The sequence below is a fragment of the Vicugna pacos genome, chromosome 5, assembly GCF_048564905.1.
Source record: "Vicugna pacos chromosome 5, VicPac4, whole genome shotgun sequence".
Lineage (NCBI taxonomy): Eukaryota > Metazoa > Chordata > Mammalia > Artiodactyla > Camelidae > Vicugna > Vicugna pacos.
This window is the reverse complement of record NC_132991.1, coordinates 88,520,060-88,538,222: the sequence shown is the minus strand read 5'-3', so window position 1 is coordinate 88,538,222 and position 18,163 is coordinate 88,520,060. Positions and strand designations below refer to the sequence as shown.

The 18,163-nt window shown below is 48.5% G+C and overlaps 1 protein-coding gene across 3 annotated transcripts in view; it reads left to right on the top strand.

Moving 5' to 3' along the window:
* Nucleotides 1-9,749, top strand: part of SP110 (SP110 nuclear body protein) — a 38,289-nt gene extending 28,540 nt beyond the window's left edge. The window contains exons 15-20 of one of the 3 annotated variants that reach the window (XM_072961840.1): nt 2,928-3,040; nt 3,638-3,746; nt 4,024-4,095; nt 4,640-4,780; nt 5,847-5,981; nt 7,227-9,746. In XM_072961840.1, coding sequence (XP_072817941.1) covers nt 2,928-3,040; nt 3,638-3,746; nt 4,024-4,095; nt 4,640-4,780; nt 5,847-5,960 — 549 coding nt within the window. In that variant the 3' untranslated portion in view covers nt 5,961-5,981; nt 7,227-9,746. Of the gene's footprint in view, nt 1-2,927; nt 3,041-3,637; nt 3,747-4,023; nt 4,096-4,639; nt 4,781-5,846 lie in introns of all 3 variants that reach the window. The other 2 variants (XM_072961839.1, XM_072961841.1) reach the window with 2 other exon arrangements.
* Nucleotides 9,750-18,163: the final 8,414 nt, after the last annotated feature.

Genomic DNA, 18,163 nt, shown 5'->3' with positions numbered 1-18,163 from the left:
TCCATGATTGCTTCTTGACAGTGTCAGGGATGGAGCGGCTCTCAACTGACCAAACAATGCCCAGAAATTTGATGAGCTGGTAGGGCCTAGTCCTATGTGTAGGGGGCTGACCCTCCCTTTTTCGTGAGTTGCTCTCTGAGTAACTGTATATTCTGAATCAGTATGTCAAACGAGAAGGCTGCCTTCCGCATGGTGTCATGCTTGCGCTCCTGGTGGGGGAAGTCGGATGCAGTTAAGAACTTGCCTGCAGAGATCGTGTGTGATGGCAAAGCTGTTGAGGTACCCTCTGGTGCCCAGCTAAAGGTCTGTTGATCCCTGCAAAGGTGAGGCCGGCTGCAGCTGTTGAAATGGGCACTGAACAGAACAGATGAGCCGAATCCGTAACAGCAAAGCGTTTACCCGTTGCTGAGTGGATGGCTCCAGTAATGCAATTATATTAGGTATAGGGACTTTAATGGGTGGGGCTCCTTTGTGAATAATTGTATCTCATTAAATTTAAGCCAAGTACCCACTATCCTCTTAGGGGAGTTACCAAACATAAATTAGAGGACAAACAATTGTACCTCACCTTAACCACAGAAACTATTGCCTCACCTAAATGCCCAGGGTCATAACATGCATTGCCCTAAATTATCTTGTAGTGAGCGTGGGTGTTCTGACCCGGCAAATAAGGAAATGAAACAAAATTAAATCTTTGACACTTAAAATCGGCTTTACAAAATGGAACTCATGAAGCTTCCCCTCTTAAAATAGTTAATGGAACCCAGTATAAATTAAAACAGGGCCTTCAAGGATAGAGACTTATATAAAGTCTGCTTAGAGCAGGAGTGATTATCTCTCCTTTTTTTCCATTTAACTGCCCGATTTGACCTGTTCTTAAACTTGGAAAGGATGAAGGGTGCCTCATGGTGGATGACTGCCACCGCAGTGCGTGGCCCAGCAGGCAGCAACGTGACTCAAAGTGTAAGTCATCGGGGAGCAGAACCAGTTAGCAAACTAAAGCAGGAGAAGAAAGACCCTTGGGGGCATGGTCAGCCAGACCCCTGCCTACTAACCCAATTGTCTTGTGGTTGCCTGACGGGAAGTGAGATCAGCCTCCCGCCAAAAATTGGGTTCGGATACTGAAATCAATGATGCACCACATGTACCGAGAATGAAAGATTTATTACACACACACAGAGACTTTCCGGGCAGGGCAGGGCAGGCACCCAAGCAAAGAGAGGGCGTAGGCCAAGGTTTTATTATGGTTGGGGATGGGGCCAAGGTGGGGTGGGTCTGTCTGGTTTGCACTTCTCACTGCGGCCGAGGGAGGGAGCACATGAGCTTCTGGTCTCCTTGCCCAGATGTGGCAGGAGGCCAAGGGGTGGGGGTGTGGCTTGACGCCATCAGCAGTCAAGCATAAAAAGCAGAGTCAGGCTCTTTATTATGGAATGTGACTATGGGGTCGCATGTTCTTTCTCTGTCGTTTCTTTATCATATCATGTGTGCTGGAAACTTTCACTCCAGAGCATGGCAGGGGGGCAGTGGTGCTCAGGGCTCTGGACCCAATCAGGGTCTCAGCTAGGAGGAGGGGGCTGGGCTACCTGGGGAGTTGACATCTGTACCCTGGACCAGGGCGGGCCAGGTGCCCAGTCAGAGGGCAAGAATGGCCATAGGGTGTCAACCTCGAGGACAGAGGAAGGCAAACCGGCAAGTTCAGGATGGGAAGACCAAAAAGATCCCCTGAACTTCAGGGTCGGGGGAGCCCTCCTTATGAGACCCTGGGGCCTAGTAAGCGGATGGGGTGCTCAGGAAGCCTCCCAGTTAAGAGAGATGAACACTGTCCTCGATCAAGAAGAATTTGCACCCTGGCTGAGCGGCTAGTTCTGCAAACGGACAAAACATTTCCATCCCTTTTGCCCTTGCCCAGGTCCTCAGGTTTGTGCTATGGACTTGGGTAGTGGTGGGTGTCTCTCCTTAGATGTAACTGATTTCCAGCTCCTCCAAGTCTTTACCCCACCTCCTCATGGTTTATTTCCTGCCTTTTGACCACCCACCATCCATCTGGGGGGCACAGTACCACAGTCGGACGCAGGCAGAGGACCCCCCCTTCCTGACTCCTACCTCTCGTGCAGAGAAGATGTGCCCTCGTGTGCGTGGAGCCTCACGCTGTCTGGCTCGTGGGGCTGGGAACAGAACCAGGCTCTCCTGCCTGTGGGTCTTCATCCGGCAGTAAAGGTCGTGTTCCTCACGTAAATCACTAGTAGAATTTACTAGATTACATTTGAAGGCCACGAGAAAGACCCCTGTGGTTTCTCAGGCCCCCAAAACAGCCCATTTACACAGGGGCTGTGTATCTGTCTCTCCGCGCGTCAGCATAACATCAGGGCCCATCCTCTGAGTTGCCTGCACGCCGGCCCAGGACGGCACAGAGAGGGCGAGAGCAGCTCTCAGCCCGGGCCCGGGCCGCCTGGGTGCCAGTTGGCTCACGTACTAAGTTGCTTTCACTGGGGAAAAAAAAAAAAAGCATTCTTCCTTTCCAGGGCTGCAAAATGAGACGGTTGCCCAAAGCTGTGTTTCCTCCAATTTCATGTCCTGACAAACCCCCTGGGATCCTGTTAAAATGCACATTTCGATTCAGTAGGTCTAACCAGCTGATGCCGCTGGTCCTTAGACCACACTTGGTGCACAAAGGGCTCAAATGACCTTCCAGCCCATTCCGGCTCTGACAATCCATGGTTCAAATGGTGTCGTGACAGTCCTTGCCCTCTGCTCTTCCGAGATTCGAGGCCCAGCTGGGCCTCCACCAGCACCCCCGTGCGCACTGTGATTGGTCAGGCCCCAGGTGGCTGGTGGAAGCCACACACGGTGCTCCAGGGCCTGGCCGAGTCAGCATCCCTGGTTATTGCTGATCCCAATGGTGCCTGCATTATCTCCCCTTCGAGCAGGAAGACCCCAAGGAATGCATGGTGTGCTGCAGAGGGGGACTGCTGCTCTGCTGTGACACCTGTCCAAGGGCCTTCCATGAGAACTGTCACATCCCCCCCACGGAGGCAGAGAGGTTAGTGAGACACAGCCCTGTTGTGCACACACACTCCGCCCACACTCCGCCTCTTGGTCCCTTATCTCCAGCCGGAAGAGCGGGACCCGGGAGCGCAGTGCGACCCAGCGCAGCCCGATGGGGCAGCAGCCTGCGTTCCCTCTGCAGTCAGCGTCTCTGAGTCTGTGGCTGAGCTGCTCTGACCCCATGCTGCCACTGCCCCTGGGAGATGTCCTTTCTGAGTTTTGTAACTCAGACTGTTGTCCAAGGAGGGTTAGGAATGAAAAACACCACTTATTTGTGTTCCGGGATTATTCAGAAAAGGCAGGAAGCAGGGCCTGGTTCTTCCATTTCCCCACAATCTCAACAGGCTGATGGTCCCCCAGGGGGTTAAGACCCAGCTTCCAATACTCAGGCCTGGCCGGCAGGGCTCTTTGTGCTCCAAGCAGCTCAGAGAGGGAAAAGAGAGCCTGCCACTCACTGTGACACCACCCTCCACACGCTGACCTCGATGGAAGATCCCCCTTGGTGACTCTGAAAGGTGTCCCCTTCACCCTTGTGGAAATGGTGGCTTTTTCCAGGGCCCTTGTCCTTGCTCACTTATGCCTGACCTCTCAGGAGCCCATGGAGTTGCACCTTCTGCAGGATGAAGGAGCGCTCAGGGAGCCAGCAGTGCCATGGGGAATCTGAGCTTCTGACGAGGCAGATGGAGCCTGAGGATCAGCTGGTGAGTCGCATGAGAACCCCAGGCTTCTTCCTTTCCCTGAAACAGGCAAAGGGTCCAGGGAAGGGCTGCCTGAGGAAGCCTTCAAAGGCTCACTTCGAGGATGGAGTGTCAGTGCCCAAACACAGCAGAGAAACAGAACTCAGCCCACCCCATGGCACTTTGGCAAACGTGGCTGGAAGGCTGGCTGTGCATGGTCTGCTTGTGGTATCTGTGCAAAGGCTTGACTTCGCTCTCTCCAAACTGCGTTTCACTTTAAAGCTCTCTTCACGTTTTACAGAAATGTGAGTTTCTCCTCTTGAAGGCCTACTGTCATCCACAAAGCTCTTTTTTTGCGGAGACTCCACCTAACGTAAGTCCTATTACATGATTCTCATCCTTCGAGCATCTCTCTTATGTTAACTCATTCTAGAAATGTGGCGTGTGAGCCCCGCGGGCACATCTGTTTGCAGAGAGCGGAGAGTAGGCGGTTTAGCTGCAGACTCTGGAGGGACAGCACCTGGTTCAGGCTCCACCACCTGCGTATTGGCTCTGGGACGTGGACCAGTTGCTGCACCAGCCCTGAACCTCAGTTTCTCCTTCTCTGTCTTTCTCACACAGAGCATAGCGCTGAGAGCACAGACTCAGGAGACGAGCTGTGGGTTCCAGCCTAGCTTTCCGTTTTAGCTGTGACAACGTAACCTCTCCATCCCTCGTTTTCCTCATCAGTAAAAGGGAGGTTATAATAATACCAGTCTCTTAGGGTTATGTTAATGTAGCGGCAGTGCTTAAAACAAAGCTTGGCACACAGCCATAGCTGTTATTATCATTATTACCCTGGAAATAAAGACTTGTGTTGGCTCCATTCCAGTGACGATGGCTGTGCGACCTCACCACTTTGATGGCTTTGCTCGTAGATCCGAGACTATGGCGAGCCCTTTAAGGAAGCCATGTGGTTGAACCTGGTTAAGGAAAGGCTGGCTGAGAAAGTGTATACAGTGGCCTGGTTCCTGCGGGACATGCGCCTGATCTTCCGCAACCATCAAGCATTTTACAAGGTAAAGAACATTTCTTGCTTCTTTTTCATTCTTTCTACTTTCCCCTCATTTCTGGGACAGCAGAGCTTTGCAAGAATTGTACCCAGTCCCACAGTGGGGAGAGCTCAGAAAGACAGGGATTGCAGGAGGAAACTGCCTCCAACTCCCAGAGGTGGAGAGGACGATGTGAAAAAGAACAGCCAGCAGGACAGGGAAGGATCCTTGGAAATGGTACCTGAAAAAAATCCATCCTCAGTCCCAGAGGGACAGGCTCCTCCCACCAAGAGCAATTAATTTCGTCCTGCCTTTTTGCTCGAACTTGGAGGAAAGAGCTTTAATGCTTATGTGGTCCTTCAAGCCTTAGAAACACAGAAATAAGTAAGCGAATTAATTAAAATGAAATAAGTTAAACTTTCAGGATGCTCATGCTTAGATTCTTTTACTCCTAAATTTCCCGGTGGACTCAGACACGCGGATTTGCCCTCAGCTCGTGTAATTGGTTGAGCTGGCTTGCAACCCAAGGCATTCTTAACTTCACTGTATTGAGTTTATCCTGATTTTCGCTCTCACCTGTACAGGTATTTCTTGGGCAATATCTAAGGTGGATTCTCATTTCCACCCAGCCTCCTTCCCTTCCTGCATGCCACGAGCTGGCATGTTCATGAGCCACGGACTGTGAGCTGGAGTCCACACGTGGAGCTTGAGGGGGACACAGTCAATGCAGGGAGCCCCTCGATGGGTGCCTGGCACAGTCTTAGCCTTGTTGGATGGAAGGGTCATCCTTCCATCAAAGAGTGGGCTTTCAAGAAAAGCTTTATCATCATCTGTTTTGCACCAGGCTCAGGTTTTGCAGGGGCCACAATCAGCATTTTGGTCCAGACCGCCTGTCAGGTCTAAGTTTACCAGGCAGAGCCTCGTGCATTTGAATATTTGAGCAGGAGCATCTCCCCGCCCATCCTGCCTGACTGCTGAGGGGAAGCATAGCATTGAGGAGAGGGAAGGCAGGGCTCCTAAAAAAGCAAGAGTGATAGGATGAACCTAATCCTTGGTCCTTAGACCTCTGTGTGTTTGCTTTTTTCTCTCTCAGGCTTCCGACTTTGGTCAAGTGGGATTGGATTTAGAGGCAGAATTTGAAAAGGACCTCAAAGAAGTGCTTGTTTTTCATAAAGCCAGTGAGAACAGCTTCCAGGCTCCACCTTGATCCTGTTCTGGAAAGACAAAGGTACCCCAATTTCAGGATCCAGATGATGTGGCCCTGGCTGTTCTTAGATTGCCAACGAGTCTGGGATGTTACTGGCTGCACTTTTGACTCAAATCCAGGCCCTTCACAGCATGAGTACACCCTCCACCTCCTTTTATTGTTTCTTTTTATGTTTCACACCTGAAAAAATTGAATATTTCCTTAATGCCGTGAAATACCCATCACAGTTCACATTCGCCCCATTGTCTCATAAATCCTTTTACAGTTGATCAGTTTGAATTAGGATCCAAACAAATTCCACGCACTGCATTTGGCTGATCTGTCTCTCAAGGCTCTTTTCTCTGTGGGTTCCCCACTGCCTTTTCTCTTTCCCATCAACTCATTGGAGAACCTGGGGACTTCATCCTATAAAGTTGTTCATTTTCTGGATTTTTCTGCATCCCCTGAGTGGCCTGTTCCTTTCTCCCTGACATCTCTGTAAGCTCGAAGTCAGAGCTACAGGCTTGCTTAGATTTGATTCCTTGGGGGCAGGGAATATTTTGGTTGTTTCTTTAGTAAACAGACTTCACAGGGAGATTTGTGTCTTCGTCTGTCATGTTAAGATCAGTCAGCATGTTCAGGTGTTACCAGCCCGACCCATCATTCTATCACCCTTTCACCTAATGATTTTGTCAGCCACTGATGCTCATTGCCTCAACCCATTTCGTTGGGGTTTGCAAAATGATGATATTCAGATGCTGTTATTCCTTCTATATTTATTAGTCAGAATTCTTCGGCAAAGAGCTTCCCTTCCACAATATTTGGTTATCTTGAAATACAGTTTGTATAGGAAATGCAGGATAAATGCTAGATTCTTTATTTAAAGTGTTCAAATCAATGAGTTGTTTCCCTAATAGCCTCTAAAGATAAGCAGGGAGGGTTTCTTTTTCCTTTAAAGTATCTTGAACTCATGGATTTAAATATATTTAATGTGTTCCAAACCATTGCAGTTAATGTCTTTATTGCTGCTCAAATCACCCATCTTCAGTGAGTGAGACTCTTTTCAAGTTGGCTCCTGAGTCATTCTGAAATGACCCCAGAGCTCTTTGGTAGAGTATCAGCTCTTTCTTTCTGTATAACAAATGACCCCAAAGTTTAGCGGCCTAGAAGAACAATCATTTTCCTGCTCACTAATCTGTAGGGCAGAATTCAGGCAGTGGTCCGTGTGGATACCTTATCTTTGCTCCACACAGTATTGACTAAGCCCTTTCGTGCTTGCTTGCACAGTGTCACTTCCGCCACATACTATCAGTCCAAGCAAACCACTGGACCAAATTCAAAAGGAGGGGAAATAGGCTGTACCTCTTCGTGGGATGAATGACAAAGTCACATTTCAAAGGGAATGTGGCTTGGGAAGAAATGTTGCCACTGTCTTCAGAAACACTCTACCATAGTTCACAGCAAGTCACATCCTTGCTACAAGCAAAGGACATTCCCTCCCACCCCTGCCCCAAGGAGCCTCATTCTTTGCAGCATTGGGTCAAAGCCCAGGACCTCATTGTCTAAATCAGGTTCAGATCTGATAAAGTTTCCTTGGCTGTGGTTCATTGGATGTGGCTCTGCATGCTGGTACCCATCCTCTGGAACCAAAGACTTGTGAATTGAAGAACAAGTTAGTCTCTCCACTTTCCAAATCTAATGATGAAACAGCGACAGAATAACCACTGTGGACACTTGCATTCAAACGGGGAAATGGGTAGCAAATAGCCGTCACTAGTCCATAAGCAATTCAGAAATCCAATCAAGTGCCTCAATCCCAGGACACAGAATATTCCTTGAGAATCCTATGGTCTATAAATATTATATCCCTCTAATTCTTATCCATCACCGAGGGCTTCTTCCATGTCTTCCTCCAGGCCCTATTTGTGTCTCTTTTCTCCCCAGGATATTCACTCACTTGCTCAGCTCTAAACTACAACGATAATAGTTTTGGAATCTCTAATTCATACCACCATAAAAAAACTAAATTAAATTCTAAATTTGTGTGAAATTTATTTTTGTTTCTGTTATATATTTAATATACCATCGCAGAGGGAATTTTCAGGATTTTGCGTGTGTATTTATAAATGAGATTAGTCTGTTAAGTTTCATATATTGCCATAGTCAGATTTAGAGTTTTCCTAGCTTGGCAAAATAATTTGTAAAATTTTATACCTCTTTATATGTTCTGGAATAGTTTGTAGCATTTTTAATTAACCAACTCATAAAATGATACAGCCTGGAGGACTTTCCCCTATTACTTTGGGGAAGTAATACTGATCACATTCTCTGCTGTTTTGTGGTGATTAGACTGTTTGGATATTCTGTTGCTTTTTGAATCAGTTCCACTTTTATCTTTTCTAAGAAGCCATCCACGGCATTTATAGCTGGTCTTATTTCTGTCATATTATTTTATTCTTTCTCTTTGAAAATGTTAGTATTTTTTGTCAACAGTTTGTTTTCATCTTCTGTCCTGAAAGGCATTATGACGGTTTTTTCTAATATTTACCTGCAAGTTTTCCAACTATATTTTTAACTTATTTTTAAGTGTCAGAACCAAAAATTAAATATCTTTTATATGCTACATATTTAAGCCAAGATGTTTGTCATTTTTAAACCTCTCAGCCCTAATTCCTTTCTACCCACTGTTTAATAATATGGATATTCATTATCATTATTAAATTTTTTGTCTTTTACTCTATATTAATTATTTTAAAGTATTCAATTATGTCATTATCTTGTTATTTTTACATTATATAAATTATTTGTCATGTCAAATATCATTGAACATAATTGAAAAGCAAACATTAAAAATTTGTATTAATGTTCATCCATATTCATGAGAGTAATACTAATGTGCTTCTGTTCTCACTATTTTAGTTTCCCCACTGGTCTTTTCTTGCCATGACTCCTCCATACCTCTTTTTTTGCACCACCTTTCTATCGACTGAAGTATATCTTTGAGTAATTGTAAAAGAGGAGTACATGGGTGGTATGTTTTCTGAGTCTTGGCATATCTCAGAATGTCTTCTGTTGTTTTCATTAATTAACAACATATTGGGAGGGACGGTATAGCCCAGTGGTAGAGTGTATGCCTAGCGTGCATGAGATCCCGGGTTCAATCCCCAGTGCCTCCATTAAAATAAATTAATAAACCTAATTGCCTCCCCCACAAAACAAACAAAAATAAAACCAAAAACATATTATGCTAATATATATATTTTATCACAACATCTCACCTTCAAAATTGACTTAGACTTTATTCCACTGTCTTTGAGCATTTTGTTCCACACCTCAGAAGTCTGAGTTCACCCAGAATTCTGCTTCCTTGTTAGTGTGTGGACACATATGAAATTCTCCATTTACGTCTATAATTATGTGTTTAGTTATTTTTGACAGGATACAATTCAATGTAATATTTTTATCATTGATCTTTCCTGGCACACTGAGCCCTTTCAGTGTCCATACCTGGTTCTATTTTCAGCTCCATTAAATATTTCTGATTTATTTGTTCTGAGCTTACTTTCAAGAACATCTATTGTCCATATGCTGGCTACCTGTTCTCTGTGTTCCCTATTTATTACTAAAAAAAGAAGAAGAAATTTCAGAAAGCACGCTTCCTCTTAGGTCGTTAGTGTGAGAATTAAACAACTAACTTTAAATAATTACAATCCTATGGTCAATGTTTTAAACCTAATGATTTTAGCATTTTAGTAATGCTAATTGCTATCTACTAAACAAACCTCAAAGGATATAAATTTTTCTCACCACAACACTTTTTTTCTCTCAAGACAAAAACAGAAAGTCATTGCAAATTACAAAATTGTTCTGATCTGTCTCCACCCAAGTTGTCCAGAACTGTGAGAAATAAATGTCTATTGTTGAAGCCACTGAGTCTGGGATTTTGTCAGGCAGCACAAACTGACTAATACAGAGTGAGTAGCATCATCAGACTTCCCATCCTCTCGCCCATAGCCAGGCAGAGACTGTTCAGCAGGATCTCCCAGGGTCCCAGTGTGGAACTGGGAGAAGCATGTGTTGGAGTTTCCATTTAGGTATCTGGGGTCACAGACTAACAAACAGAGAATGCATAGGGGTCCCTTTAGTTCCTGTTTCCTAGCGCTGCCACAATAGTGTGAACTGTGACGTGAACTGATTTCACCGATGAGCCAGAAAGGGATGGAGGCAGTTCAAGCACTTAAGAAAAGCACGTAATGAAATTGAATTCCTTTTGTTATATGGGAAGATGACAAATACGGCCGTAAAAACTGCCACTCCTGGTGCTATTCTGGGAGAGAATGGTGGCTCCTAAGGATGATAATTCCATAGGTAGAGGCTGCAGACTTCCAAATCCTTCTGAGGGGGAGCACTAACGCTTTTTCTTTCTAGCATAATCTCACTGCATTGTGATAAAAGGCCCTGCTCCTCACTGGCTTCCCAGTGGGCAGGGTTGCTGTGCTTTAAATTATCTTGCATCCATTTGTGACCCTGTCTTTCGTTCTGGCACTGATAAGCTGAATCAGGTCTGTGTGTGTGTGTGTGTGTCTTATCAAAGCTCTGGGTTGCTCTATTATGGGGAGAAAAACAAAATAAAACACTGAAGAGCCATTTTTTCTTTCAGGTTGAAAGTTTCAACCACTGTCAGTTTGGTTGCCATGACAACCAAGACCCCCATCCCTGGAACCATCTCTCCCTTTGGCTGCCTTTTGTTGCTGCACTGCTTCCTACAAGAGCGGAGTTTGGTTTATTCTGCTTAGCTCAGCTGGTCCTTAGCTTCCCCCTCCATCCTGTCCTTCTGAGCTGCAGGGTCAGGCCCACCCTTTTTTGGTCTCCCACTGAACAGGCCCACTGAGTTACAGCATCAACTTCCTGAAACCAGTGTCAGCGACGCCCCTACAGACAATGCCGATTGTGTCTCCCCAGGGACCCCTTCTAATCCTGTGCCCAGGCTATTTCTCCCTTCCTGGTCCAGCTTGGTCCCTTCCTCATTGGCTAGAGCTGCTGAGAGCCTGGGTCAACTCAGGACTGCCTCCACCCAAGTTGTGACACAGGAGGTTATAAATGACTCTCAAGTGATTCCCTGAAGCTGGGCAGAGCTAAAGCTGCAAAATGGGATAAAGAAAAGCTTTCTATTGAGAACTTATCAGGAGGGATTATATATACATATAGCCACCCATCTAGCTGATACCAGAAATTCAACCTTGGAAAATCATTCTTGGGAGCTGGGAAGTCACGGTCTCCTGGTCGCACACACCTGCCCTCGGGAGAGGTGGGCTTAGCTGACAATCAGCGTCTGGGCTGGGCCTTTCTCAGATGCTTTCCAAGCTTCTACAGAGCCAGGCCCTGCCAAGCAAGCTCACCTTCCGCAGGTGGCTGTGGAGTCTGCCTCTGCTGGCCTGGTCAGTCCTGCTGGGCACCTTGGCCTCTCTTCTTCCCTCCCCACACCCTGAGATCCCTGACTGCTTCTCTTCCCTCCTAAAGGTGCTTCCACTCCGTCCCGTGGAATCCCTCTCCGCTTGGAACTGGGTATGTGAGCTACAGGATTCCCAGTTCTCCCATCTGTCGTAGTCCCTGAAAAACAGAAAAGCACAGACTCTATTTCCTTTACCACTGGGGCTGGGGGTGAAACTTGAGATAATGAAATCCAAGAAGCCATTGACTTACTCCCTTTTCCCCTGGTCTTGAGACCACTTCATCTCCCGAGCCATCTAGAAAAGGGCTCAGTGAGGCCCGCCCAGCCTGGACTCCTTGGGCTGTGTGCCAACAGGCATCCAGCTTGGACAAGAACAGAGGTAGGACGCATTGGCACTGGGGACATTGTGACCCACGAGCAGTCGCTAGCATCTGATTATTCACAGAGTTTGAGCAGACCCTGTGGGAACTCTCTCCTCCATCATCCAGAAGTGACCCTTCTGGAGGCCAATTTGCCAGAAAGCATCATGGAGCCTCAGACAAGAACTCAGCAGTAAGGACAATGACCAGACCAGGTCCAGAGGATCAGAGGAAGGGGCAGCTGCATGTCCAGAATGTCACCTGATACAGGACTCACCTGTCCCGCCGCCCTCGGGCAGTACCTGTTTAATGTGGAGTGAAGACTTGACACACCGAATGCTGTAGCATCTAGGGGTGGGGTAAGGCAGAAACATCCTTATTTCACAAGGGCGACGGTGAGGTTTCTAACTTCAGGCGCAATGACAGTTCCCCAGGCTCGGCAGCCTGGGCAGGGGCAGGCATCCAGGCGCTGTGGCTGCAGCGTTCAGATCCAGGGCTGCAACAGTGCCCAGCTGTCAAGGCGCAGGCTGTCTGGATTTCTGCGGCAAAGGGACAATGCTGCCCAACCACAGAGGCCAGTGTCAACCCCCTCCAGAGACGCTAGGTAGTAAAACTCCCGCGGGAACTAGGAACAGGGAGAAGGAACGAGTGAGGGCTTTTCAGGGGGCAAAGGTGCTCTCAAAGGCTCTGTAATTGACCATTCAGTAACAGGAGAGCCAACCAAGGACGTGTGCCAGATCCCCCCCAGATTAGGCGAGCTAAGAATGACCAGCAGGACAGTCAGGGTTAGGCGTACACTTGTACCGCTGACATTCAAGTGAGGATTTCCTTACCATGACAAGAGGTCCCTTCTGTTCTTTGCCGCAAGCTTCCAACCTCACAGCTAGCAAAATGTAACGACGGAGATGTGGTAAACAACATGGGCTGGAAAGAGTGCCAGGCAGTCTAGCTTTTCATTTAAACAGGCTGGGGCCTGGTGGTAGGCCCACCTCGGAGATGACCAACGGCATCCTCAGACCTAAACTCTAGCATCTCCCATTTGCAAGAGTGCCCCTGGAAATCTGCTCTCCAGGACACTGACGGGTGAGAGTCTGGTGAGGAAGCCACACCCGTAGAGGGGTCTTTGGTCCCAATAAAGTAAATTTGACCAGATGGTGCTTGGAGAGGAGTTCCCTGAGATGGCTGTACATCTGACAACTTCCCATGGAAAGCATCCATGGACCTCTGCTCCAGAGTCACCAAGGAGCTTGTGAAGATGCAGATTCCGAGGTCCCCAGCCCTGAAGGAGAATCTCTACTTTTTTTCCTTTTTGAATCTTTACAATTGATGCCCAGGAAGTGGTGTTTTTAACAAGTTTTCTAAATTCTTTTATTTTTTTTGCCCCAATTATGTTTGGCATCCATTGCCCTAAGATAAGACTGGTCTTTATCTTTCAAGAGAGGAACAAATCTAACTGATGTATGGGTGATGCTGGCAGCAGTGGAGCCTGCAACTCCACAGCGAGAGCTGGCCCAGCCATGTGTGTGTGTGGTTGGGTTGATTTTGTGGTTTTTTTGTTTAATTTGAACGTTTTTTAGTTTAGTTAAGTATAATCGGTTCTCAGAAACAGTAATAAGAAAAGAATGAAAGCATTGGCAGAAGGAAAAACTAAACCAGGAAGAGAAAACAGCTGTGAGTGAGAGGGAGGGAAAACTAAGAGAAAAGGCAGCCCAGCGGCCAGACTGGGGCCAGGAGGGAAGAGGGGCGCATGGGAGAGAGGGGGAAACTCTTTCTTGAGCAGCTGTCAACAGGACTTCGGGAAACTGGGTGAGTGGATCTTTAAGATGCTTTGCTGTGTAGGGGTCAATCTCAAGAGACCTGAGATGTTTACAGTCACTCTGAAGCTTCTCTTGGATGTTGGGCTGCTGTTACAGTTGAATGGGAAATCACCCTGAGGTGGCTGCCAGGCACCCCCATTATATTTGGGCTACAGGCAGCTGTAAAAAGAGAGGAATACAGAATATTGACAAGTCCAGGGTAGAAATGCTTTGCAAGAGGGGCCCAGAGTTAAGGACCGGAGGCCCCAAGGAGGCACTGAAGCAGTGACATCTTGAAAGAAACAGTGAGAACGCCCACCATCTAGGGACCAGGTGAGGGGTGGGGACAAGAGGTGGCGGGTGGACTGGGGGCTGCCAATAGTTTAACCACCTGTTCCTTCTTAGTGCTTCAGTCCCCAGGGAGGGTACAGCTCAGTGGTGGGGTGACTGCTTAGCATGGACAAGGTCCTGGGTTCAATCGCCAGTACCTCCATTAAAAATGAATAAATAAATAAACCTAATTATCTCCCACTACCAAAAAAAAAAAACTACAAAGGATCAAATTCCCACTCCCCAGGCTTTTTAGGGGGTGTGGTGGGGGTAGGGGAGAAGGCACACTGGAGAAGGTGAGGGGGAGATTGAGGGGGGGGAGGGGGAGTCCACTCTAGACTTCAGCTTCTGTCCTAAATTACCTAAAGTCAAAACACACCTTAACCCTGAAGAAATCATCTCCTGACACCAGCTCCTGATCCCCAGGGAGACTCATAGTTCTATTTAGCTGGCAGAGTCCTTCTCCTTAACTTTTTTCTCTCTAACCATTGAGCACGGTCTACGTGGGAGTCATTCTGGAGAATTCCTAAGCCTGGCTTGGGCTTGATTCTGCTAAAACGCCTGCCTTCAGCTCCAGAGGATAAAAGTTTTCTTTCACTGACAGATAACAGAGGGTGCCCAGCCCCAAGTGAATCATCCCAATTTCTCAGAAGGAGAGAAATGTCCTTTGATCCAACCGTGTATGCAGTGTCCCGCGCACAGCGGTGACTCAATAAAGCTCCATCATTGCTGTCCCTGCAATAAGCCAGAGTTCCTCGCCCTTGACCTGCGTGTCCCAGGTCCTCCCTCACCCCCTGCCCGTCACTGGCCTGTGGAGCTTCCCGCTTTGGCCCAGGCACAGTGAAATGACCAGTTTCTGTCGTGCTGGCCAGAATCCACTACCTCCACAGAGGTCAGGCAGGGGGACCCCCAAAGAGAACAGTGATCACGGCCCCAGCCCTGGGGTGGACGCCTTGGGACCGAGGGGAGCCGTGAGGCTGGGATTCCTGGCGTTGGCTGCTCTTGGGTCTTTGTTTTCCTGGAGGTAGTTTTTATTGTGCAAAACCTTTTTTTTAAAGTGGAGGGCGGGGATGTTTTTCTCAGACACGTTCACAGCCAGGCATCCTGCTTACTTCCGACCCCATCCCTCCCCCAACTCCCCAGGGTGGAAATTCCTGATCTAGCCCGAGGTCCAGTCCCAGTGACATTCCAGACAAGAAGCCAGAAGCTGGAAGTCAGCTAACAGCCACAGCCCCCAGAGAGCTGGCCCGCGATCTGCTGGCTCTGCCTGTGAGCGGCGTACGTGGAGAACTGGCCACACGGCCTCACCTCACTGCAAACCACCATTGCCTGGGTCTGTAGTTGCCTCTCGGTCTCCCTGCTTCTACTCTGCCCAGCCCCCAGCCCAAAGCCCATTGCCGGCACGGCACCGCGCCAGCCTGGGCTGGTGAAACCCATCAGATCTCACCCGCCGCAGGGTGGAAGCCCCAGGGTCCGCGCGGGGGGCCCTCCGCTCCCCTTCTCCACTTGCTGGGTTTTCTGTTCCTCACTCCTCCTCCCGCAGCCTCCTCACTGTGCCTGGAGCGCCAGGCCGTCCCTGCTCAAGGCCTTGCCACCAGCACGTCCCTGTGTCTGGAAGATTCCTCCCTCTAGAAATGCCCATGGTTCATTCTTACTTTCCTAAGGGTCAAGTATCCCCTTTCGGGAAGGCCTACCCTGCAACCCCTCGCCTGCTCTTCTGCCTTCTCACTGGCCTGCTTTCCTTCCGCGGTGCCCCATGTATCATGTTCTAACTAACGCTCCAGTCTTTGGTTTATTGAGTTTGGTGTCTGTCTCTTGCCACTATAATGTAAGTTCCTCAAGGGCAAAACTTCTATTTTGTTTGCTGGTATTTCCCTATCGAGCTCCTAGGTGCTTCACAAACACTTGCTGAATGAAAGCCTCCGTCCCCCCAGTGAGTCTCAGCCAGCTGGCCTGCGGGGTCCACAGCTTCCCAGGGCAGCACCCCGCCTCCCTGTGCCTCCCACCGCCATTAATTAGTGGCGGTCTGACTCCCTGCCCCAGGCCTCGCTCCCGTGTGGTAAGCCCGGCTTCTGCCCTGGCTCTGCCCCTGCGCACCCTGTCTGTACCCAGTTCTCTCTCTGCCCAGGGCCTTGCTTCACTCTGATGATGGATGCCTCCCTCCCACCAGGACGTCCCGCTGAGCTCTGTCCCCCTGGGAGAGAGAGCCCTGTGCCACTTCCCCCTGTCTGCGCTGCTCACTGGAGCTCCGCCTGAGAGGTATTCCCACTGTTAGAGAAAACCAGAGGCTGGCAGTAGCTAATGCAGTAAAAACAGAACTATTGCAATAGGGGGGAAGGGACCGCTGTACAGAACTGAGCTCCATTCTGAACATAACAAGGATGAGTGGGGATTTCCAGCCAAGGAGCAGGTGGAGGTGGGGGGAGGTCAGTGGATGAAATACGTCTAACAGGAAAAATCAAGGGTAAAAGTAGGGGAAGAGAGCGGATTCTGGTTAAACAGACTGAACGGGATTCTTGCTGAAGGCAAGCAGAGTGATCAGGTACCAAAAATGGTGGGTGAGGAATTTGGCCAGATGTCAAGGGTGATCACAAATCAAGGGTGACCAGATATCAGGGACGGGAAATTCTCTCTAAACTGACTTAGCCAGATTCTTACTAAAACTGGCCCATGTGGGCCCAGCAAGGATGGATAGCTGAGAAGAAGCCTAGCTGAGAAGGCTTAGAGGAGCATGAGTAAGTTTTGGTCAAGGGGAGAGCCTTCACCCTCACCTTGGAAAGCAGAACCCTTGGCTGGTACTGCCAGCACCAACCCTACTTGGCCTGGCCCACCCCTACTGCCCTGCCCCGATTAAGAGACAGGTCCAGGTCAAGTCAGGCCCCGAAAGTCGTGCAGGCATGAGGACCTGGCTGCCACCCAGCCCTGGCTCTTCACCACCCACAGCCTCCGGATAGCACTGAGGGTGACTGGTTGGGCAGAGCAGAACCCAGTGCTGGAAAGCCCTGCACAAAATTTCCCAGGGAGCCCCTGGGCAAGCCCAGGTGCCTCAAAAAATTCTTAATCACTGTGAGATTTGTCAGTTCTTCATGTCCCCGAAATGAAGTCCCAGGGGCCGCATCAGGTCCCCTGCCCCTGTGGCCACCTTCAGTTCTGGCCCCAGCTTGGAGACAATTGCCTCAGGCTGTTTTACCCATAGATTTTGAGGAAGGAGGGAGAAGCTTTAAACTCAGTAAACTTTGCAGCAACTCTCATTTTTACTTAGGAAAGAAATGGATTAGTAATTCAGGACTCCTCACCTCATCTATTGATCTGTCTCTGCCCTTTGATTCATCCTGAAGAGCCGGATGGTCTATGAGCCAAACATTAGGTCCCAGGCTCTTAATGGGTCTCTTGTGATACCAGCACCACGGAGAGAGCCAAGTCGGGGGCACGGTCTACAAACAGGCCAATTCCTATTGTAAGGGGTGAGCCCCGTGATCTGAGTTTTAGTTTTTAGCTTATTCCTTTCCTGTCTACCAATCAGATTCCAATGCTGTCTGGGTCCCACCCCCACATCCCCTACCCTGTGTTGCATTCATCTAGAACTGACCTACTATTTCTAGTCCTACCTTCAATTTCTGACCTTTACCCTATCAGGCCAAGGATTATTGCCCCTCCTCAATATGCCTTCTTCTTAACTATTCCCAAGGAAATGCCTACCCCACCCCAAAAGAGCAAGAAGAGGAAACTAGGGGTTATTTTACAGCTTCTTCAAGTCTAGACCTGTAGAGGACCCCAGAGCCACGGACCAAGCCATGAATTCCAAGGCCACTGGGAATGCTGAGAGTGTGTAGAAGGTGAAGAGAGAAATAGGGTTCCATAAGCCTCTACTTCTAGGAATTTCCAGAGAAAAATTATTTTGTAAATGCCAAAAATACGATAGGACTGTCCATGAAATCAGCTATGACAACTAGGAAACAAAAGTTGTGGCTCTGTTCCCAAAGGCCCCACCTACTAATATCATCACATCAAGCATTGATATTTCAACATATGAATTGTGTGGAGACACAAATAGCGTCAGGTCATAAAAAGGATACCTTCACCCGGTGCACTCTGTCTGTCTCCTGGATAGCTCACTCTGGTGAAGGCTGCCACCACGTCATGAGGATATGGTCAACAGCCCTTTGCAAGGTCCACATGTGGAAAGGAACCAATTCACCAGCCCCAGCTTGGTGGCCATGTGACTGATCCTCCCTCCTTAATCAAGCCTTGAGATGTTTCCAACCCCTCCAAGTCTTCGAGTCTCCC